Below are 22,861 nucleotides of genomic sequence, written 5' to 3'. Positions count from 1 at the left end.
TCACCCAGCCTCTCTGTGGTCAATTAAAACTCAGGGCATGTGACAAGATTTAATCCCTCACTGGCTTCCAGTTACACAAAACCCCACATCCAGATAGTGGGGTGCAACTTGCATCCCCTCTGCCCCATCCCCCATCTGAGTTCCTTCCTGAGTGAGGAGCCCCTTGCCTTGTCTGAACCCTTGGCATGGGGTGGGCATTTGGGGGCATCGTGGTCACTGCTGTGTGTCCAGCACAAGGACCCTGGGGGTCTGTCAGGAGTGCCCTGCCATGTCCCCGCTTGGCCTCCAGCTGTCAGTGGCAAGTGCAGCGGGAGAGGGGGCACTTTCTCGGGCACTGTCACACTGACGGCTCGCCCTGGGCCCTGCTACACAGACAAGGCAGCCGCTTCTTTAAAGCGTTTACTTAGCTGAAGTCTGAAGCTCGTGGACATCTGAGGAAGACGCACTTAGGAGAGCAGGCGGAAGACGGATAACTGCGTCTACAGGGCTGCAGTGGGCGGCTTAGACCCTTGCGGGCGGGCGCAGAGGCGGCGCCAGGAAGAGCGGCGCTCAACTCCTGTTGTCTGAGGCGCCAGCCGGTTGTCTGAGGCGCCAGCTGGGGTCCAGGCCCGGTGTGGAGGCCCGGTGTGGCGCGGGTGGGTCGGCTGCTGGCTGCGGGGTCCCCGCCGGTGGCACTGCCTCCGTGCGGATGGGACGCCTCAGGGCGGCGGGTGGGCGTGGGCCGCGCAGCGCGGCTCGGCCTTGGCTACCAGACACGGCATCGCACCTTTGGGTTCATGGGGGAGCCCTTCGTGCAGTGGAACGCATCTGCGAAGGCGCCCAGATTCTGCAGCGAGCCCAGCACCCTGCGGGTGGACGGGAGGGGCCTGAGACAGTGCCGACCTGGGCGCGGGGCGCGGGGATGCCAGGGCCACTTGCCTGTACTTCAGGGGACTGTGGACATCAGTCTTGATGGACTGGATGGCGAACTCTGGCCGGTAGGATCCGCACCACACCTGTGGGCGCATGAGGGGCGTGGCTGTGGAACTGGGAAATGGGCGGGGGTGGGATGGAGGGGTAAGGAGGACCAGAGGGGATGCCCCCACCTACACCCCAACAAGGGCCTGGGGAGGCGGGCTCCCCTAGGGCTGTGGCCGTGCGGGAGTGTGGTCTCCTTCCTCTAGGCTCAGAGGAGTTCCGCCAGGATCCCTTGCTCCTTGGGTAGGGAGAGGGAAGGCAGCCGGTTGCCCCCTCCCTCCACAGCTACATCTGAATCTTCCCCAGTCCCAGCTCCCCTGCCATCCTTTCCCTCCAGGAAGCCCTCTTGGCCCATTAGTTCTGGTTCTGCCTGGCTTGCTAGCCCACAGTGTCCCTGGAGGCACCCTGTAGTGAGGGCTCACCAAGGATAGGAGGTGGGAGCCAGTTCCCAGCGGTGGGTGAGGGGGCAAGTGGGGAGGGTGGGGGTAGGGGTGGGGAACTGACTCCCACCTGTGCATAGTTGATGAAGAACAGTTGCTGGTAGGTCAGTTCCAGGCCTGGCAGCTGCTGGTCCTTGCCACCTTCTGCCACCCACTTCAGGTAAGCCTGCAGGCACCAAACGGGTGCTGGGCCAGGGCCTGCCCTCCCGGGGGCAGCACCAGCCTGGTCAGGACTCCTGGTCCTTGGCTTGGGGCAGGATGGAGGTCTGGCTCCCAGGCCTCCCCTGGTAGGGGTCCTGCCTCTGCAGTGTGAAGCTTCTGAGCACCCCAGGGACCATCTGAGCATGGAGCCTGGCTAGGCTCTGTGGGGGCTCACTGCCTGGGCAGCCTGCCCCACAAATGAGCTCCTGACACCCAGTGCCCAAGGCTGTCAGTGCAGGAGTGTCGCTGAGGCTGGAACGTGTGCAGTGACTGTCAGTCTTATTTGGCAATGGACAGTGGTCTCCCCAGAGTGCAGAGGCCTCAGCTAAGATTGGAGTGAAGTGAGGGCCAAGTGGCTGTAGTCCTTACCCACCTGTGGCCAGCAGGCCCCCCCGGGCTCTGCTGCCTCCCCGTCAGATGAAGGGTCCCGGGATACACCTAGGCTTGGGCAGGGGACAGTCCCTGCCACACTGAGGGGCCTGTCCCTACCTGGGCCTGACCACTCCCTTCACCCACTTCCTCCGGGGGGCCTTACTTGGACCCACCTTGTATGCCTGCCGCACCCCTCCATTGTCGGCGATATTTTCCCCGAGTGTGCTGAAGCCATTCACCTACAGGCGGGAGACAGGATCAGGGGTGGGGAGTGCCTGGGCTGCCCTCCTCTGCCCTCCCCCAGGCCAGGGCTGCGGCGTTGTCCGGGGATGGCTGCTCACATTCTGGTCATCAGCCAGGTCCCAGGAGTAGTTGCCATATTGGTAGACCATGCACTCTGACTGCTCCCTGAAGTGCTGGGCGGAGAAGTTGCTCCACCAGTCCAGCATGTTCCCATTCTTGTCGAAGTTCCGGCCTGAATGGGGAGGTTAGGGGAGGGGTAGGCTACCCGTGATCCCCAGCGATCCCCAGCCTGCCCAGTGCCAGCCTCTCCCCCACATCCTTCTGGAACTCCCGTGTCTGGAGCTCATATGAGCAGAGAATGGGCCCAAGGTTGGGGCTGCTTAGGCCCTGGGGGACAGAAGGCTTCAGTGGTGTCCACGCCACCCCCAAGGTCAGGGTCAGGGGTCTCTCTCAGGTCACTGTGGACTAGTGACTCTTGCTGTGATGTCCAAACTCTCCAAACCCCAGGGGAGGGAGCATGGACCCTGGGGGCCCACGGCTGCCCTCAGAAGGTCTGGGTGGGTCAGCCCTAGGGGAAGGCCAGCCTCCCTGGGTGGCAGCTTGAGGCCCCTGGAAGCAGGTTGGGGGGGGGGTCCCCCAGGCAGTGGTGGGAGGAGTGAGTGTGTCACTGGAGGTGAGGCTCGGTGCCCCAGGCAGCCCCCCACCATTGTCGTCAAAGCCGTGGGTGATCTCGTGCCCGATCACCATCCCGATGCCCCCGAAGTTCAAGGCCTGTGGCTGCTCCTTGCTGAAAAAAGGGGGCTGGAGGATCCCGGCGGGGAACACTGTGGGGAGTGGGAGGTGGGGGGAGATAGAGTAAGCTGTAGGTGAGCACACCTGTGTGCGGGGCTCTGGGCGGGCACATCGAGGGGTCCTGCCATTTAACCCATGGCCGGGGAGGTAGAGGTTATGACCCCCCCCCCCCCCCATTTTACAGAGGAGAAAAACCAAGGCTCAGAAGGCGGGAGGGCAGGACTAGAGGAGCAGGGTGGAGAGGGAACGTACCAATCTGGTTTCGGTTTGGAGAATAGAAGGCATTCACCACGGCGGCCCCGATGATCCAGCTGTAGAAGACAGGTGCATTGTTCAGAGCCCAGCTCTCCTGGGCCTTCCCTCCAGGCCCCTCTACTTGGCTGACCAAAGCCCACTCTGACGCATGCGCAGCGTTCACGTCACAGGGCCAGCACTGCCAATGGCCAGGGCTGGGTCTGGGCCAGTCTGACCACCTGGTTTCTCCCTGGAGCCCCACAAACAGAGGGCAGGTGCAAGGGGCTCGGAGTCAGACCACTGCCCTCCCCAGCTGGCCTGGTGCCTGGCCCATCCCCCACCCCACACCATCTCCACTCACAGGTTCTGGTCCACCTTTTCCCTAAGCTTCTTGAGGCTCCGCTGGGCGCCAGCCTTCAGATTCTGCAGTCCGTTCTCAAAGTACAGGTGCTCTGAGAAGTTCAGCTATAGGAGAGAGGTGGTCATTTCTGGACATGCGTTCAGGGTCCTCGAGGGGCTGGCGGGGAAGGGAGGTCAAGGACGGCTACACAATGGCCTCAGGACTTGCCAGGCAGTCCTGCACGTGGCTCACAGGCTCTGGATACAGGTGGACTAAGGGCCAGCCCTGGCTCTGTGTGTTTACCAGGCAAGATCCAAGACCCTCCTGGCCTCAGTTTCCCCACTGGTAACGGAAGGTGATGCTGGAGCCCTGGCACATGGCCAGATGACTAAGTTAGGAGGGGTCCACCCCTGGTAGTTGAGGGCCCAAGGTCCCCTGGGCTGGTTCAGGGGCAGGTTGGGTTGTGGTGAGGGGACAGGTGGGGCTCTGGAGGGCCCCTGGCCTGGGGGTGGACCGGGGGGCCCCCACTGGAATACGCACATTGGAATACTCCTCATCCAGGTGTTTGTTTGCCTCCTCCAGGATGTAGTCGGGGTATCCAATCTGCTCCCGGATGTTCATGGCCTGGGGAGGAGAGGGGGCCAATTCATGCCCACCCCGCCATGGGCATCCTGGTTCTGCCCCCACCATGTGGGTCAGGGGCTAAGGGACTTGGCTTTCCTTGCAGGCTGGGGGGAGGCTAATGGGGACAGAACGTGGAAGGGCTTGACTGGAGACCAACCTTCACCACCGACCTTCATCCAGCCGCCAGCCAGGGTCTGGGGTAGGGGTAGGGCCGAGCTGCCATGCTGCCCTCTGTCATACGGGCCCAGAGGGACCCCTGCTTCTTGCAGCTGGGGGTGCTGGGGGAGGCCTCATATCTGTCCAAAGCCCCTTCCTGAGTGAGCCCCACCCCCCGCTCATTGCCCTCTCTCTGAAGTGGGTGTGGTGATGGTCACCCTGTGGCCATCACACTGGGGCCTCCCTCCCTGTCCTCCTTCCCACCTTCTCCTGGGCCTTCTTCTTGGATGACTCATCCATCCAGCTCAGCTCATCCAGAGTGTCCACGAACACTGCCCGCACCTTGTCAATGAGCTCTTTGACCTGCAGGAGTGCATGGCCCTGGTGCCTGGGGGGCCAGCACTGGGTCTCTGCAGTGGGCTGGTACCTCCGAATGTGGAGGGGGTTTGGGGTGGGATCCAACCCCCTGGGCACTTTGTCCAGGGTGGGCCTTCCGACCTCCTGGGCAGGGTCCCCGTGGCTGCACTTTGTCTGGGGTGGGCCTGTGGCCTGCTGGGCCCTGGACTCATGCCTTGTATGACTTGTCGCCCCTCCCAGGCAGGCCAGCAGGGCTGGGGGTGGGGCTGATGGTCCTATGGGGGGCACTGGGGCCAACACGTGCTCCCCAGTGTGCACAGGCGCTGCTGGACAAGCAGAAGCCCCTGACCAAGGGCCAGGAGGTCCCTGCAGGGAGGCTGCACCGGGCCCAGGGTGGGTCATGGAGCACCCACCACGTCCTTGCTGTCACCAGGGAAGGCCTCCTTGACGTAGAGCGAGCCCACGGCGCTCTCCATGTTGCTGTTGACGTAGCTGACGCACTCCCGCCAGCGAACCTCCTCCACCGTCGTGCCATAGAGTGCCTGGCATGGTTCACGTCGTCATCATATTTACTAACACCTACTCCCCTGGCCTCGGCCCCAGGGTGCCCAGGGACCAGTGGGGTACATGGGGAAACTCAGACACTCCCTTTGAACCCTGACCCCCAGGGGTGGGAAGACAGGGTGTGTGGCTTGGAGGGTGGGGCTCCCGGCCCAGGCTGGCCCACGGAGGCTGGGGACCCTCCTTGTTCCCTGTCCATGGCCTGATTGTCTGCTCTCCAGGAGTCCAGCCCCACCCGAAGCACAGGGTGGCATTGACCTTGGGGGCCTTGTCTAGCTCAACTGTGAGCCGCCAGTTGCCTGGGGCTCCGTTTTCCCATCTCCAAAGTGACGATGAGAATGCTTGTGGTCCTCGGGGACACAGGGCACAGCCCACCAGTCTCCTCTGTCCATGGGATTCTCCTGGCAAAAATACTGGAGTGGGTTGCCATTCCCTTCTCCAGGGGAATCTTCCTGACCCAGGGACTGAACCTGGGTATCCCACATTGTGGGCAAATTCTTTACCATCTAAGCCACCAGGGAACTGTCTGACTATATTTTTCCAGTTTCCAAAGTGATGCTGAGAATGTTTGCTGTCCTTGGGACACAGAGCACAAGATGGAAACGTTTCCCCTGTCAGATTTCCGGCTCCGAGTCCCGGCCAGCCTGGAGCTCTGGCCCCGCATCTGGCCCCACGCTTCAGGGCTGTGGGGTCTCCTGTCCCCAAAGCACTCTGACTCAGCTTCTCTCCACTGAGCTTCGGGCTCCACTCTCTTCCCCAGCTTGGGTGCTAGCGTCTCCAGCTTGGCTGCCCCAACCTGGCTACCACTCTTAACACCCTCAGGGCTCTCAGTGCCTGTGGAACCTGAGAGCTGCTCCGGCCCACAATTGCCGGTCCCCCACCTCATCTCCCTCCTTCCCCCATGTGACCCTGGGGTTGCTGTCCCAAGACCTCTGTACTGGCTATTTCTCTCCTGGGGAATCTGGCCGCGGTCTTTTCATGCCTGGGTCACCTTGTCGAAGGTCTCTACTGTCTACATGGAGAGGCCCTCCCTGCCCTCATCCCCTCCCTTCGCATCTTACTTGCTGGTTTTAAAGAGCAGATCAAGGTTTGTTCAGCTGGCCCAAGAGGACCAGTGCCTCGTCAGCCTCAATCGTGGCTCTGACCCCAGGGTGGGCTTTGGTGCTTGGCCCATGGCAGGTGGTCAGTGTCATAAAGGGACAAGTGGCAGGCCAGTTTCGGTGTACGGGGAGAGCCATGGGGGCGGGGTGTCACTCACCTTGCGGTAGCTTGCACGTGCTTCCTTAAACCTCTGGCTCAGGCTGCTGATACGGTCCAGCACCAGGCGCCAAATCAGGTAGTTCTGCATGGTCCTAGGGCAGGAGGCACAGGGAAACGGATGGAGCAGGTGGGTGGTGCTGGCCCAGGGAGAGGACGAGGTTTCCGGCCCTTGGACAGCAGGCTCCACACCAAGCAGGGCCTTCAGGGTGGTGGAGGAAACATCCAAGGCCACCCCCACATACATCCTGCCTGCCCCTGAATGCCTCAAGGAGGGGTTCGCGTCTCTAATGTAAGGTTCCATTGGCCACGAGCATTTACCCCCATTGTGTCCCTCACGCCTCAGAGTGATGCTTTATTGGGTCCTTTCCTGAGAGGAGGAGCTGTTAAGGAGGAGGAGAGAGTGGGGGAAAGATGCTGAGGCCTCTTGGGGCCTTCCTTGGCCCTACCTGGGTGAGTAGACATCGATGATGCCTTCAAGATTCTGGAGGTAGGGGATGCCATAGACCACCACTTCTTCATCAGGCAGCAGATCGATTTTGACAAAGGATAGCACGGATTGTATGAAGAGAGTCCAGTTAAATCCCTGGGGACAGAGGGATGGGGAGAAAAAAGGGGAGACACAGTTTTTAGGCATCCAAGAAACCCACCCCTACCAGAGTATTCTGGTGGAGAAGGTGGGTTTCCTGGTGGCTCAGATGGTAAAGAATCTGCCTGCAGTGAGGGAGACCTGGGTTTGATCCCTGGGTCAGGAAGATTCCCTGACAAAGGGAATGGCAACCCATTCCAGTATTCTTGCCTGGAGAATTCCATGGACAGAAGAGCTACAGTCCTTGGGGTTGCAAAGAGTCGGACACGACTAACATGTTCACTTTTTCAGGAAGAAGGTGCAGGTAATCAGAATCAGGAAAAAGGTGGATGACATTATTGCAAGCCTAAAAATGGTGAGAAGAGATTATGCAATATATTTGAAAACTCAAGTACAATGGAAGAATTCCTGGAAAAACGCACTTAGCAAAGATGAAAGAAGAAATAGAAAAAAAGTTTCATGTGTAATAATCTTGATGTGTGCATGCTCAGTTGTGCCTGACTCTTAGTAGCATGGACTATAGCTTGCCAGGCTCCTCTGTTGATGAAAATTTCCAGGCAGGAATACTGGAGTGGGTTGCCATTTCCTATCCCAGGGGATACTCCCAACCCAGGGATTGAACCCATGTCTCTGGTGTCTCCTACATTGGCAGATGGGTTCTTTACCATTGTGCCACCTGGGAAACCCAAAGACATACAAAGGTAGTAAACTGGATATTTAATTAAAATATTTTCACATAGAATTTTCCATACTTATCTGGCTTTTCTGGTGGATACTGACATTTAAGGAAGACATACTGTCAATTTTACTCAAACTTTTCAGAGAAGGGAAAAAGAAAAACCTGTTACACCTTGATTTATGAGATGAAGAATAATCTTGATATCAAATAAGGATATTACAAGAAAAGAAAACAATAGGCCAGGGACCTGCCAGGCAGTCCAGTGGGTTGAGACCTTTGCCTTTGGAAGCAGGGGGTGTGGATTCAAACCCTGGTTGGGGAGCTGAGATCCCACATGCTTCCCGGCCAAGGAATCAAAGCATATAACAGAAGCAATATTGTAGCGTGTTCAATAAAGACTTTAAAAAATGGTTCACATCAAAACATAAAAAAAAAAAAAATCTTAAAAATGCAATTAGAATTCATCCTTACCTGTATAAAATGATAATGCAACACCACCAAATTAGATTTACTCAAGGAATACAAGTGTGGTGTAACATTTGAGGATCAAATCAATGTTATTCTCTATGATAACTGAATACAGAAGAAAGATCACATGGTAATTTCAGCAGAGGCAGAAAAGTTGTTTAAAAATGGACTATCTATTCATGATAAAGACTCTGAGCAAATTAGGAATAGGAGATAAGTTCCATAATCTAATGAAATGATCTATACAACAGGCTAAAGAATGCTGAGTGCCAAAGAATTAATGCTTTTGAACCGTGGTGTTGGAGAAGACTCTTGAGAGTCCCTTGGACTGCAAGGAGCTCAAAGCAGTCAATCCTAAAGGAAATCAATTCTGAATATTCATTGGAAGGACTGATGCTGAAGGTGAAGCTCCAATACTTTGGTCATCTAATGCGAAGAACTGACTCATTAGAAAAGACCCCGATCCTGGGAAAGGTTAAAGGCAGGAGGAGAAGGGGACGACATAGGATGAGATGGTTGGATGGCATCACTGACTTCATGGACATGAGTTTGAGCAAGCTCCGGAAAATGGTGAAGGACAGGAAGTCTGGTGTGCTACAGTCTGTGGTGTTGCAAAGAGTCAGACATGACTGAGTGACCGAACAACGAATACAACAGCAACCGTGACAACAAATAGAACCCCACTCTACAGCAAATTAATTGAAAAAAATTAAGTGAAAGCTTGCAAAACGTTGCAAGCTTTTCTTCTGAGATCAGGAAGGAAACAAGATATCGACTGTCATGATTTTCGCATTATACTAGAAGTCCTAGCCAGTTCAATAAGATAAGAAAAAAATAAAATCAGTAAGGATTGAAAAGGAAAGAACACATTTTTCATAAAGGACATGATTTTGTGTATATAAAATATGAAAGGATAAACTATTGGAACTACTACATGCTTTGAGTAAAACTGCTATATACAAAGTATTTTTATTAATATATACCAGGAACAAGCAAGATATATTACAAAATGATACCATTTGCAATGATATTTTAAAAACCTAGGAATAAATCTATTGAGAGATATGTAAGGCCTTGACATAGAAAATTATAAAACTTATTGAGAGAAACAAGAGAAAACATAAATATATAGAAGTAAATATATATGGAAGGTTCATGGATCAGAAGATTCAACTTTGTAAAGATGTTGATCTTCCGCCAAATTGACACTTAGATTTGAAGCAATCCCTATCAAAAATCTCAGCAGCTTTGTGTATGTGTGTGTGTATGTGTATGTGTGTGTGTGTGTGTGTGTGTGTGTGTGTAATTGGCTAGCTGACTCTGAATCTTGTAAGAAATGTAAAAGTTCAAGAATAATCAGTTTGATCTTGAAGAACAGAGTTGGTAGACATCAAAACTTATCAAAAAGCTGTAGCAACAAAGGCAATGGGTGCTGGCATGTGAATAAACAGAGACCAATGGAACAGAAGAGAGTTCAGAGATAACACACGTAGGTACAAACACACAGACACAGACATGCACGCAGAGGCACACAAAGACACTCAGTCTTTAACAAAGGTGGCACACAGCGCAGAGGCTGATGATGGAGTCTTTTCAGTAAATGGTGCTAGATCATCTGGATGGCCACAGGGAGGAAATTAAACAATTCCTTCTCACTCTATATAAAAAACCAGGACCTCCTTGGTGGTGCAATGGATATGAGTTCGATCCCTGGTCTGGGAAGATTTCACACACTGTGGAGCAACTAAGCCCATGCACTGCAACTACTAAAGCCTGCAAACCTAAAGCCTGTGCTTCGCAGCAAGAGAAGCCACTGCAATGAGAAGCCCATGCACTGCAACGAAGAGCAGCCCCCACTCCCTGCAACTGGAGAAAGCCTGCTCAAAGCAATGAAGACCCAGAACAACCAAAAAGAAATAAATAAGTAAAATAAATCAGCTCAAGGTAGACTTCAACCTAAATGACCTGGACAGGCAAAGATTTCTTAAGCAGAATGCAAAGAATACTAGACATAGATACAGTATCCATCCAACTTTAATAAGTTGATAAACTGGACTGTTTTAAACCTCCTTAATAAAAAATAACCAGTATGAGAATAAAATATAAGGCTACCCAATGGAGAGGACATTCGATACACAGAAACTGACTCGGGGATCATATCCAGTGTCTATAAAGAACTAAAAACCAGTGAGAAAGCAGAGGTGGGAAGAGACTTGAACAGACACTTAGGAAAAGGGGGTCATTGCTGGCCAGATGGTGTGGAGTAGTTCAGGGAACATCAAATCCAACCCAGACAGAATTCCACAGCATATCCCTAGACTGGCTAAGATGGAAGGAATGGGCACACCCAAGCAACAGAGGGAGCGTTTCACTCCTGTTGGAGAGTGTAAATGGGTATGAGGCTTTGGAATGACCTGTGTCCTACCCCTGTGTGGATGCTTGGCAGAGATGCTTGCGTGTGTGTGCTAAAAGACATGCAAGAAATGAGTGCAGCAACATCGCTCAGAAAAGTCCAGAACTGGAACTGGCCCAGAGGTGCAGCAAGAGTAGAAGAGATGCACAAACTGTTGTATGTTCTTAGAATCTATCGTGCAGCGATCAGGACAAGTGGGAGGTCGCTGCTGCACCAGTGAGGTGAGATGTCGACTTGTCCAGGGAACGTAGAACAAGGCAACTGGTATGAGCGTGTGGTGGGAGAAGCAGGTGGCACTGTTTCAGGGGAGGGCAGGATGGGGGCTATGTGGATATGCTCACACATGACAGTTCTAAGCTTTATAAGCCCATTATCATCCAGACATTCTGAGCTCTGGGTTCCTGGATATGCCCCCTGCTGTTCCAGGGCTGTCTCCTGGGCAACTTCTGGCCATCTTGAATTCCCTTCCTCTCACTTCCCATGTTGAGTCCATTTGCAAGTCCTGCCCCATCTCCTTTCCAAATTAACCCACAGTCCAGGTCTCTCAGCACTTCTGCTGCTGCTGGTCCCAGGCTGCCACCTGTCTGGGTTGTGCATCAGCCTCCTGAGCTGTCTGTCTGCTTCTGGCCCTCGGTCCCCTCCCTGTGCCCTCAGCAGCCAGGTCCTCTTTGTGAGCCAAGTCCTGTCCCATCACAGCTGGAGCCTTCAGAATGGCCCCAGAGGCCCGACACGGTCCACCCCTCCCCGCTGGCCTCCACTTGCCCCCAGACATCCCGCAGCCCTGGCCTCAGGACCTTAGCACGCACTATACCTCTGTCTCCACCTTGCTGGCCCTCTGACATACTCTGTAGGCCACCTCTCTTTTTCCTGACCTTAACTCCAGGCAGGGGCTGCCTTCTTTGTTCATGGATGCAGCTAGTGCCAGAGCAGGGCTGGCCCCGAAAGTGCCCGCTGGGGAGTGGGTTGTGGATGAGGGGTGTCACAGCGGGCCATGGCTGAGAGCGGGGAAGGAAGAGTAGGATTGGGCGCCATGGGGCCTTCTAGAGCACCAGGTGCAGAGCCCCAGGCGGGGCCTCTCCTGAGTCCTGTCTTGTTCCCTTGAGTCCTGTCTTGTTCCCCAAGTCCTCCTCTCTTGTTCCCTGAGTCCCCTTATGTTCCGTGGCTCCAGACACTCAGGTTTTCTGGTCAGAGGAAGGAGCTTTCTGCTTCTGCCTTCCTCCTGCTGACTTGGTTCTGTTCCCAGCTGCACCCTCCTCTGACTTGGGCCTCAGTTGCTGCCTTCAGTTGGCAATGGCTAGAATGGCTTTCCTGTCCCTCCTCCCACTGGGGGAGGACCCTCTGACTGCTCAGGGTGGTCAGAGCAGGCTGTGGGTGGGTAGGGGGTGGGGAAGGGCCCAAAGCCAACCTCCCCTCTTCCTAGGCTGGGCTGCCTCTCCCCAGCCCCTGGCGCTGAGCATGAAGCTTGGCCAGTGGGGAGGGTAGGATTGGAGGGTCTGGCCACAGTGGGGGTCCTGAGCTGGGCCTGGGGACAGAAAGCCCCAGGTGGGGGTCTGCATGAATCAGCCAGATGAGTCCACAACCCCTACCAGGCTGTTTCCTGCTCAGAAAACTGGGGATGTTGCAGCAGCCACCTCATGGGAGGGTAGCCCCCCCATCCACAGACAGCCAGCTGATGTCTGTTGTCCTGGTGTGAAGGGGTCCCTGTTGAGTGACCGGTTCCACAGCTCCTCTCAGGGGGGCATGTATCTAGGGGTCTCATGGCTCCTCTTGAGGGGGTGTACCTGGGGGGGTCCCATCACCCCTTTCAGGGGGTGTCTTGAGGTTTAGACTGTCTTGGTGTGGAAGTAGCCTTGTTGAGTGTACCTAGGGGTCCCATGGCCCCTCTCAAAGGGGTCCCACGGCCTCTCTAGGGGGTATATCTAGGGGGTCCCACGGCCCCTCTTGGGAGGTATCTTGAGGTTTAGACTGTCCTGGTGTGGAAGTGTTCCTGTTGGGTGTATCTAGGGGTCCCATGGCCCCTCTTGAGGTGGGTATCTAGGGGTCCCAGGGCCCCTCTTGGGGGGTGTCTTGAGGTTTAGACTGTCCTGGTGTGGAAGTATCCCTGTTGGGTGTATCTAGGGGTCCCATGGCCCCTCTTGAGGGGGTGTATGGCCCTTCTTGGGGGGCGTATGTGGGGGGACATCCCACGGCCCCTCTTGGGGGGGAGTATCAAGGCTAAGAGGAGAGGCAGGCAGGCGGGGGCGGGGCTCACCTTTAGACCGAACCTGTTCTGGAGCTGCTCCAGGTCCATCCTGTGGTACAGGGCAGTGACGTCATGGCGCTCCTCCTGGGGGGCTGTGGCCTGCAGCAGGGCAGGTGGTCACAGGGGCCGGCATGGCCGGCCGGTCCCCCCGCACCCCCCCGCCCGGGGCACAGCCTCACGTTGGCCAGCTGTGTCTCCAGCTCCAGCACCTGGGCCATGTCTTCCTGCACCAGGTCGTTGTTCTCGGGGAGGTTCAAGTCCGCCCGCAGCATCGTGGCCACTGACACCATGAACTGCAGGTAAGCTTCCCGTACCTGGGCCAAAGGACGCAGGACAAAGTCTGGTGGCCTCGGCCGCCTTGGCCCCCATGGTGCTCTCTGTGGGGGTGGGGTGGGCATATGACAGAGAGCAGCCCTCAGGCGCTCACCCAGACAGGCATTGCAGACGGCTTGTGCCTCCCAGAACAGCGCCCTCAGTCCTGGGGCTCCCCACTAAGCCTGGGTGGGGGGCTGCGAGCTCTGTGTGGATGGCGCCTATGTGACCTGCATCAGGCACTCAGGGCCAGGCTTCCCGCTCCATCCCTCCGGTGTGTGACCAGGGCCTGAGACCTAATCCAGAGAACCGCACGGCCACATGGGAAGTGCAGGGCACACAGTAGGTGCTGGAAAAGGCCCAGGGTTCAGGGGGGCTGCCCCAGCCAGGCTGGCCACAGCTGGGCACTGGGAATCAGTCCTGAGGACGTGTGCCCGTCGTGGACCCGTCTTCTTTGTGACCCATCATCTGTGGGTGGGAACCACAGAGGCCTCCTCCTCCCAGTTGCCTGGCGTCAGGCTGGGCTAGTGCCCACACGCTAGTGTTGGTAGGCTCTGCTCCCTGGCTGCCAGGTGTGAGCCCATCCACATGCTCCAGCCCCTGCTGCTCTGAGCTGGGTTCCTTGGTCTGATCTCCTACCCCACAGCCCATCCACAGGTTCTGCTTTTGGTCACCCTTGTCCTTTCTCTTGGCTGGTCCCATCCTTCACAGCCTAGCTCACAGCCTGCCTCTTGCGGGAGGCCCATCATATTGCTTCCGGGTCATGGGTCATGTCACCTCCTGCCTTCCCAGCCCACTCCCAGTCTTTCCTCTCCAACTTCCCCCTCTTCCCCTCGCTGGCCCTGTCCTTGCCACTATTTGGTTCCCCATTTCTCTCCTCCTGCGTGCACAAGCAGGACAGCTCAGGGAGCAGACTTAGGGCCTAGTTGGTGGCTGTGTTCAGATCTCTACAGGCCCTGAGCTGGCCGCATGGACTCTAGTCCTGCCCTGGCAAGGGGGCAGGCAGGGTGTGCCCCTCAGGGCTGCAGGGCTGAGCTGATTGCCAAGCCTGGCTCCAGGGGTCCAAGGGCACCTCTGCAACAGTGACAAAGGCAGGGGTCCAAGTCTGCATGTCTAGCCCTCAGCACCGGAATTGAGCAATGCAGGTGCCCACAAAGGCTAGCTGTGGGACAAGGGTGGGGCAGACACACAGGGAGCTGGGCCTCAGCGGGCCCTCAAGTGACACGCAGGGGGCACCCGGAGCAGAGGGGGCAGGCAGGAAAGTGCCGGGGGTATGGGGCTGATCTAGCATTGGGCAGCCCCTGACTCACCTTCTGGTTGTTGCCCTCCTTGAAGTAGTACTCTCGGGATGGCATGCCCAGGGTGGGTTGGTCTATCTGCAGACAGAGCGTGGGAACCTGGGCCCGAAGCCAGGTCCCCAGCTTCGCCCCTCCCCCAGACTGTGCCCAGCAGGAACCTGAGCTCCATGTGGAGTGCTTGCAGGCACCAGCCCCAGCTCCTGCCCTGGGCTGGCCTGTGGGTGGGCTGAGGGTAGGCCTACCTGCAGGGCCTTGGGCACCCTCTCCCGCCCCCCAAAGTGAGGGCACATTCCACACGGGTCCTCTGTGGCCTTCTAGCTGTGGTCAGTGGTAGCTCTCTGAGGTCACACTTTCTGAGCTGGTGCCAAAGGCCTGGACAGAGTGTCCCGAAGACCAGCTCGGCACATGGACTTACTCCTGGTCAGGACCTGGGTCCCAGAAACCCAGATGGTCAGCACCGGTCCCCTGTGCTGCAGGTGTGGATGAGCGCAGGGCCCCTGAGCACACCAGGCCCACCCGGCCCTGCGGAGCCCCGCCTCCCCGGCCCCCTGGCTCGTACGTAGATGATGTGCCGGCTGGAGTTCTGGTCGTCGTTCCAGATGAAGAGGTCGATGAGCACCCGCCGGTTGAACTGTGCGTTCATCACGGCCAGCTGCTGTTCCAGCTCCCACTGGGGGCCTGAGGGTCAGGGCCTCATGCTGGAGACCCGCCGGCCTTGGGGTCTAGCCCAGCCCCTCGTCTGATGGGGAATCCCAGAATTCGGGGGTGTTGGGGACCCCAGCTTGTGGCAGCAAGCACAGCAGTGGACCTTGGAGGGGGGTTGGGGTCGCCCTTCCCTACATTGTCCGCAGGGAACAACAGTGCGGGAAGCAGAGCCTGCCCTGAGAGCTGGAGCCCTGGGTCTCTCCTTAGGGCTCTGGAAGGGATGCCACTCTGTAGAGCTGGAAGGGACTGGCTGCCCAGAGCCCACTAGCAGTTGCTGCACACTGCCCAGCTCAGGCCTAGAAGGCCTTGGCTCCAAGGAGCCCCTGGCCCAGGGCCACCTGCCCTGCCTTACCTACGCTCTTGTTCCACTTGTCCATGGCCACTGGCCAGCCTCCCACCACCTCTAGGATATTCAGCAGGGGCTGTGAGTCTCGCTTCTCTATCTCACCTGAAAGGGGAGGGAGCGGTCACTCACCCGATGCCCGAGGGGTGTGTGTATGTGTGTGACACCTGCTGCACACCCAGGTATGCTGATGCCCAACACTAAGTCCGACCCTCCCTACACAGACTCTGCAGAGTGGGACATATGGGGCCCTGGAAAGAGCAGAGATGGGACACAGGCAGGGAGGGGCCCAGGGTTGATGAAAGCCAGGGTGCCACCAGGACAAGGGTATAGGGGTCTGTGAACCAGAGCAGGTGGAACTCAAGAGGCCCAGGCAGCACTCTGGGCAGGGGTGGGGGACCAACTTGACGGTGGGAAGCCCTCGAGCCCTCCAGTCCCAGCATCGAGTGGTTGAACTGCTGACAGAGCTCGACACACAACCTCCCAGTGTGGTGGTTCAGGAAGTTTGGGAGAACCTGGGTCAAGAATCAGTGTAAGTGGGAACAGAGAGGCCTGTGGAGTAAGCAGAAACTTCGGGGTGGGGAGGGACTGACCAGTCACTTGATCTGGATGGGCTTGAGAACCGGCTGGTGGGGGAGTGGTCCAGGGGGAGGGGAACCAGGGCCTGGGGGAGTGAGAAGTATGGTATCCCACGTGGCTGGTGAGGGCACACTGGGTTTGCTTTCTTGGGTCCCAAGCTGAGAGCAGGTTCAAAACTTAGGGAATCCTGGCAGTCTCAGGCCGGTTGTGACAAGAGTCACCGGCTTGCTGGGTTAGTTCCCGCAGGTGATGGACTGGCCACCAGGCTGCAGGCCGTGGGTCACACCTGTACTTCTATACTCAGTCTGGCATTGTCCTTTTGGATATTTGGTCTCTCAGGTCAGAAACTCTATACACGTGGGAACCCAGGACACCTCCTTCACCTGGCAGGTGCCGGCCAGACCAGATCAGGTGACCTCTTGTTTCCATGGGGAGGAGGGAGTGCACCAGCCAGGGGTTGCAAAGAGACACCCAGATAATGCTGGGGTCCCCACAAGTCCCACTCAGGTACACCAGGAACAAGCCCCTCCTTCCAGAGACCTTGGGGAAACAGCCAGCCTTGAACCCTGGCACCGAGGAGCTGTCCTCAGAGCAGCCAAAAGCATGAGCTAGGCTTGAAAGCCCCAAGGCAGGTGGTCAAGGGGAGATGGCTGGAGGGGCCCAAGTGTGTGAATACTCCTAATAGGGACCAGCGCCCCGAGAAATCCCCCAATACCCCCCCAACATACACACAGGCATACACATACACACACAAATCACACAGACACACAGATACCTATGCATACACATACACACATATACACACAAGCATACAAAGACACACACAAACACATATGCCTATCACACAAAGACATACATATGCATATGTGTATAGAACATGCACACATATACACAGACACACACTACACATATCCACATATATATGTACACACATATACACACAAATGCATAAATACACAGACATACATACACCAATACACATTTAAACATATACACACACATTCCTACACATGCATATATACACAAGCACACACACAATAGACATACATTCGCATCTATGCACACACATGCATCCCTCACTATCTCTCTCCTGCCTCAAGATGTGCCGCCCACAAGGGTCAGGGTGTGAGCTGGTTCTGGGTAGCTGGCAGTCAGCCCATGCTCACAGGAAGCCTGGACCCTATGGTCAGGCAGTAGGGGCACACGGTCCCCCCAGATGAGTTTGGGGTGGTGCCCTGTCCCTTGCTCTGCCGAGGGCTGAGGGTCCTGGCAGGGAGGCCCCATTGGCCACTCACTCTCGTTCATGCAGGAGCGGTAGAGAACCTTGGCCTTCTGCACGGCCGGCCGGTCCTTGGAGGTGGAGTTCTCCAGCACCGCTGCGGGCAGAGAAGCCGAACAGAGGCCTCAGGTGATTGCTGGGGGGGGGGGAGGGTCAAAGTCCTAGCCCAGGGTGAGGCTTCATCCCAAGGGACTCCCTCTCCCCAGCCCGCTGGGTGAGGAGGGCTCTGCTGGCCATCCCCCTGCTCCCCGTGGTGGAGGCTGTGCTCACCTTTGAGGATGATCTCCAGCTCGTCCCGAAGGATGTCGAAGACGCTGTAGCGCGAGTTGGTCTCAGGGATCACGTGGCGCCGCAGCCAGCCCCCGCATGCGTACTGGTAGAAGTCGTCACACGGCTCCATGGACGGGTCCATGTTCTGGAGGATCCTAGCAGCTGTTCGTCCCCAGAGGGTGCGGAGGGAGAGGGGGGGCCCGGTGTGGATGGCCCGATGGGCAGTCAGATATTCAGTCACAGCCAAGTGCCCTCGGGAGCGTTAGTCACCCTGGGACCTCAGGGCGGTTGGAAGCAGGGGCTCCAGCTCTAGTGTGTGTTAGTCGCTCAGTCGTGTCTGACTCTTTGCGATTCCATGGACTGTAGCCCCCAGGCTCCTCTGTTCATGGGATTCTCCAGACATGAACACTGGAGTGGGTTGCCATTTCCTTCTCCAGGGGATCTTCCCAACCCAGGAATTGAACCCAGGTTTCCCACGCTGCAGGCAGATTCTTTACCGTCTGAGCCACCAGGGAAGCCCCCAGATCTAGGGACCCCAGTTATCAGCCACACAACCTTGGACCCCTGTGACCGCTCTTATCCTCCCCTTCCACATCTGCAAATCTGCGATGCCAGTGGTCTGGGCCCACCTGACTTGCAGCAAGTGCTCGACGCTGGCCCTGCCCCAGAGCCCTGTAATGGGTCACTGTGTCCTTGGGGGATGGTGGCTGTCATCCACTACGGGGCTTCATTTCCTGTTGGAGGGCTGTCTTTGTCCCCAGAACCCCAAGTGGCAGGGACAGTGGTGGGATGCTTTCAGCCGGGCTGGCCAGGCTGGACCCCCACCCAGGACCCTCCCTCACCTTCTGCTTTACATGGCTGGGACCTTGCAGGAGGCAGCACTACATGGGTCTCTCCACGGCCTCAGTGTGGGCTGAAGAATCACATTTCTGGGTTTTTACACTAGTGTTTCTTTGTACCCTTTTCACTGTGTTTTATCTGCAAATAGCTGCACGTGACACCCAATTTTAAGATGAATTCCTGGGAGAAAACTCGAGTGTGTGTGTGTGTGATCTTCTTTCTGTAAATGCGAAAAAGAGCATGTGGGGTCCCTGTGCTCGCTTCACTGTGGTCACAAGGGCCTCAGTGGGCAGGGAGCGACTTCCTGGGCAGAACAGCGGGTGAGACACCCACAGAGGAGTCCCTGCCTGTGTTCACAGCTGGGTCTGCCCACCAGCCCAGTGCCGTGTGTGTGTGTGTGTGTGTGTGTGTGTGTATACGTGTATATATGGGTTTATGTGTATATGTGTAGGTATGTGCATGGGTGTATATGTGTGTATGTATGTGTGTGTGTATGTGTATATGTGTGTGTGTGTGGCTCCTCCTGGCCTTGGACAGTGCCTATACCACCATCACCGCCACCCCCCTACCCGGGGCAACGCTCGGCAGGGAGGCGGGCTTACCTGCCATCACACAGCCAGGGGTGGTGCAGGTCTCAACCTTGTCCTTGGGGGTTTTGATCTCTGCAGGTAAGGAGCGCTGAGCGTGAGTGCAGGACGAGGACGGTCAGGTGCCAGTGGGGCAGGCAGGGGTGGGCGGGGCACCCGTGGGGCGGGGACGGCTGAAGTGGGCAGGGTCAAGCTTCAAAGTCATCTCACCCCCATGTGGCCCAGCCTGGGCCCTGAGGGCATCCTCCCCGGGTTGCCCAGGCCTGGGCCTTAAGTGAGGGTAAGCTCATTCTGGCTTGACCCCTGCAGTGACCCTGGAACCCCTTTACACCCTCTGAGCCCCCTCTGAGGGCTGAAGCCAGACATGGTGCCCTCCACCCTGTGGCCCACCCATTTCCCACCCATGAGCTGTCACCTCCTCCAGGCAGTCTGCTTGTGCTGCCCTGTCGCTGCACGCCCCTACTCTCTCCCTGCTCTCAACCCCCACCATCTGGCCATGTCCGTGGAGCAGCTCCCAGTAGGGCTGCAGTGTGACTCCTGCCGGTCCCCAGGCTTGGGGAAGCATCCTGCATCTAGCAGGTGCTCAAGACTGCATCCTTACCACTGCCTCCCCCCACCTCCCGGACACTGTGTCCTGGGCAGGACCACCTTCCTGCTGCACACTCCAGCTTGCAGTGGAACCCGGCCTGGCTATAGGCTCCCCGGCCCTTGCTGGTGGCTTGGCCCACGGGGGTGCAGATTCCTAGCCCCCTCCCCGTGTTGAGAGGGGAGGCAGGGCTACCTCGGGGTGCTCGTTTTACAGTGTTCTTCTCTTCCTTGGAGAAGCAAAGCCGGCTAGAAAAGAGTGGCAGCGGCTTCCCTGGGGAGAAACACAGCACTCAGCTCTGGGGTGGTAGGGCCTGTCTGGGGCAGTACAGGCATTCTCCTGCAGCAGTGGGGGGTGGAATCGTGCATGGTGGTGGCCCTTGCCCGCTGTAATGAGGGCAGGTCATCAGTCAACCAAGACAGGGGCCCCAGCAGAACTCAAATCAGAGTGGAGGGGGCGGAGCTCCCCTGGCTTGCCAGCCTCTCTCTCTGGGCCCACCTGCCTGGTGCCCCCCTCCCACTGCCGGACCCGTAGGGGTCCTGAGGCAGGATCTCTTCCCCTAATGAAGTGCCTTCTGACATCCTCCTTGACCGGGGGATCATGGGCCTCACCCAGGTCAGGGTGGGCAGCTTCAGGAGTCTGCTAAGGCAGGGACAATGCACTCCTTTAGGGTGAAAGGATGTCCTCTGGGGGGGTGGTGGGTAACTTCCTGACCCACCCTCCACACCCTCAGCTCCAGTTCCACCACTTTTACTGGCAGCTGAGAGTGCAAAGCTGCCCTCCATCATTTGTCTACTGCGTGGGAGGGACCACTGCTTGGTCAGCATCGGCCTGAAAGGGTTGTGAGAAGGACAGGCCAGTGGCAGGAGGGGGTTGATCAGGTCCAGGGAGAGTACCCACCAGCCCTGGCCACCTTCCCCACCAGGGAAACACACAGAGGGCCTTGTCCAGGTCAAGGCTGTGAGCACTACAACTATGCGGGGTGCAGGAGGCCCTGGACATTCTGGTGTCTCCTGGGGGCTATGATCTGGGATAGGGGTAGGGAGAGAAGTTTCCCTGCCATCTGTTTCTTTGTCCATGAGTCCAACTTGTGTTAATATTATCAACCAGTCCTGGTGCTGGACCCTGGAGAATCAGATCTAAGGCCCACACAAGCCCTGCCCTTAAGGGGCCCCCGGTTCAGTGGAAACAGGAGATAAGTGATACGTAGATTGAGGCAAATGGTTTAAAAGCAAATCTGAGCTTTGGAGATGAGGAGGACAGTCTCACAGATAAGAAACAGAAATGCAGTGCTGAGTGGGTGCAACATCTGTCTGCCCCATGGGCATGTGCCAATTACAAAAACCCACAGGGCCTCCAGACAAAGGCCATGCCTTTGTGGAAGAGTGGACTAGTTATCTGAGCTCTGGCCAAAGAGACAGTGGTGAATTGGGGGTGGCAGGGAGGACAGGGAGGAAGAGGCCTTTGCTTCTGATTAGGGCGTGGATTGTGGCTCCCACCTGAATAAGGACAGCAAGCTAGAGAAGCGACATGAGAATTTTAGAAAGCAGCAGAGAGCTGAAGACATAAAGAAACCCAAATGAATTCCACAAAGAGCCAAGCCCTCCTAGGACCAGAGGGACCTGTGGCTATTTCACCTGTGCCTGGGGCAGGGGGAGCGGCAGGGGGAGGGGCAGGGGGAGGAACATGCCTCCTACAGAGTGGAAGGGTTGGTAACAAGCCCTTTGCACCTGCTGGGCAGAGAATCCACCTGCAAAGCAGGAAACACAAGAGATGCGGTTTTGATCCCTGGGTCGGGAAGATCTCCTGGAGAAGGAAATGGCAACCCAGTCCAGTATTCTTGCCTGAAAAATCTCACAGACAGAGGAGCCTGGCGGGCTACAGTCCATGGAGTCCCAGAGAGTTGGACATGACTGAGTGACTAAGCATGCACGCCTGCATTGCACCTGCCCTTGGGCTGGTGGGAGGGATACTGGGTTCCAAGGAGCCCCTGTCATAAGGCTCTGTTTCTTTCTCTGGGGCCTCCCCTGATGCACTGCAGTGATGCAGATGAAGGCAGGGCCAGGGCAGGAAGGCTGGGAGAAATCCTCCCCCATGAGGAAGCAGGCAACTGTGACCCATAACCAAGAAAATAAACAAAAGCCCAAAGTGGATTTGTTGGTGAACAGATACCCGAGTTATTTAACTTATTTAACTTCTATGCAGAGTACATCATGCAAAATGCCAGGCTGGATGAATCACAAGCTGGAATAAAGATTGCTGGGAGAAATATCAACAACCTCAGATATGCAGATGATATCACTCTAATGGCAGAAAGTGAAGAGGAACTAAAGAGCCTCTTGATGAGGGTGAAAGAGGAGAGTGAAAAAGCTGGCTTAAAACTCAACATTCAAAAAACGAAGATCATGGCACCCAGTCCCATCACTTCATGGCAAATAGATGGGGAAAAATTGGAAACAGTGACAGATTTTATTTTCTTGGGCTCCAAAATCACTGTGGATGGTGACTACAGCCACGAAATTAAAAGATGCGTCTTCCTTGGAAGAAAAGCTATGACCAACCTAGACAGTGTATTGAAAAGCAGAGACATTTCTTTGCTGACAAAGGTTCATATAATCAAAGCTATGGTTTTTCCAGTAGTCATGCATGGATGTGAGAGTTGGACTATAAAGAAAGCTGACCACTGAAGAATTGGTGCTTTTGAACTGTGGTGTTGGAGAAGACTCTTGGGAGTCTCTTGGACTGCAAGGAGATCAAACCAGTCCATCCTAAAGGAACTCCAACCTGAATATTCATTGGAAGGACTGATGCTGAAGCTGAAGCTCCAATACTTTGGCTACCTGATGTGAAGAGCCGACTCATTGGAAAAGACCCTGCATAGTATACACTCTCTGGTATAAAGATCAATGCAACAAAATAGAGGATCCAGAAATGAACCCACACAAATATAGTCAACTGACATTTGACAGAGGCACAAAGGCAATTCAATGGAGAAAGTATAGCCATTCAATAAGTGTTTCAAAATGAACAACTGGACGTTCAAATACAAAAACAAACCAAAAAAATTAGACACAGGTGTTATGCTTTACACAAAAATTAACTCAAAATGAACCATAGAGATAAATATAATATACTCA

General features: G+C 56.1%; 1 protein-coding gene across 1 annotated transcript in view; it reads right to left on the bottom strand.

Moving 5' to 3' along the window:
* Window positions 1-745: 745 nt before the first annotated feature.
* The window catches only part of MMEL1 (membrane metalloendopeptidase like 1), a 34,916-nt gene continuing 12,800 nt past the window's right edge, over window positions 746-22,861 (bottom strand). The window contains exons 2-23 of the mRNA XM_061161240.1: window positions 19,920-19,997; window positions 19,154-19,213; window positions 17,712-17,873; window positions 17,458-17,538; window positions 15,593-15,688; window positions 15,095-15,213; window positions 14,548-14,613; window positions 13,105-13,239; window positions 12,935-13,024; window positions 6,984-7,120; window positions 6,536-6,629; window positions 5,130-5,258; window positions 4,624-4,722; window positions 4,120-4,203; window positions 3,601-3,704; window positions 3,258-3,316; window positions 2,918-3,037; window positions 2,312-2,445; window positions 2,144-2,209; window positions 1,468-1,563; window positions 919-995; window positions 746-845 (exon numbers count right to left, since the gene is read on the bottom strand). Of these exons, the coding sequence (XP_061017223.1) occupies window positions 746-845; window positions 919-995; window positions 1,468-1,563; window positions 2,144-2,209; window positions 2,312-2,445; window positions 2,918-3,037; window positions 3,258-3,316; window positions 3,601-3,704; window positions 4,120-4,203; window positions 4,624-4,722; window positions 5,130-5,258; window positions 6,536-6,629; window positions 6,984-7,120; window positions 12,935-13,024; window positions 13,105-13,239; window positions 14,548-14,613; window positions 15,095-15,213; window positions 15,593-15,688; window positions 17,458-17,538; window positions 17,712-17,873; window positions 19,154-19,213; window positions 19,920-19,997 (2,186 nt within the window). The remainder of the gene's footprint in view (window positions 846-918; window positions 996-1,467; window positions 1,564-2,143; window positions 2,210-2,311; window positions 2,446-2,917; window positions 3,038-3,257; window positions 3,317-3,600; window positions 3,705-4,119; window positions 4,204-4,623; window positions 4,723-5,129; window positions 5,259-6,535; window positions 6,630-6,983; window positions 7,121-12,934; window positions 13,025-13,104; window positions 13,240-14,547; window positions 14,614-15,094; window positions 15,214-15,592; window positions 15,689-17,457; window positions 17,539-17,711; window positions 17,874-19,153; window positions 19,214-19,919; window positions 19,998-22,861) is intronic.

The sequence above is a fragment of the Dama dama genome, chromosome 14, assembly GCF_033118175.1.
Source record: "Dama dama isolate Ldn47 chromosome 14, ASM3311817v1, whole genome shotgun sequence".
In the NCBI taxonomy this organism is placed as follows: domain Eukaryota; kingdom Metazoa; phylum Chordata; class Mammalia; order Artiodactyla; family Cervidae; genus Dama; species Dama dama.
This window is presented reverse-complemented; position numbering and strand designations above follow the sequence as displayed.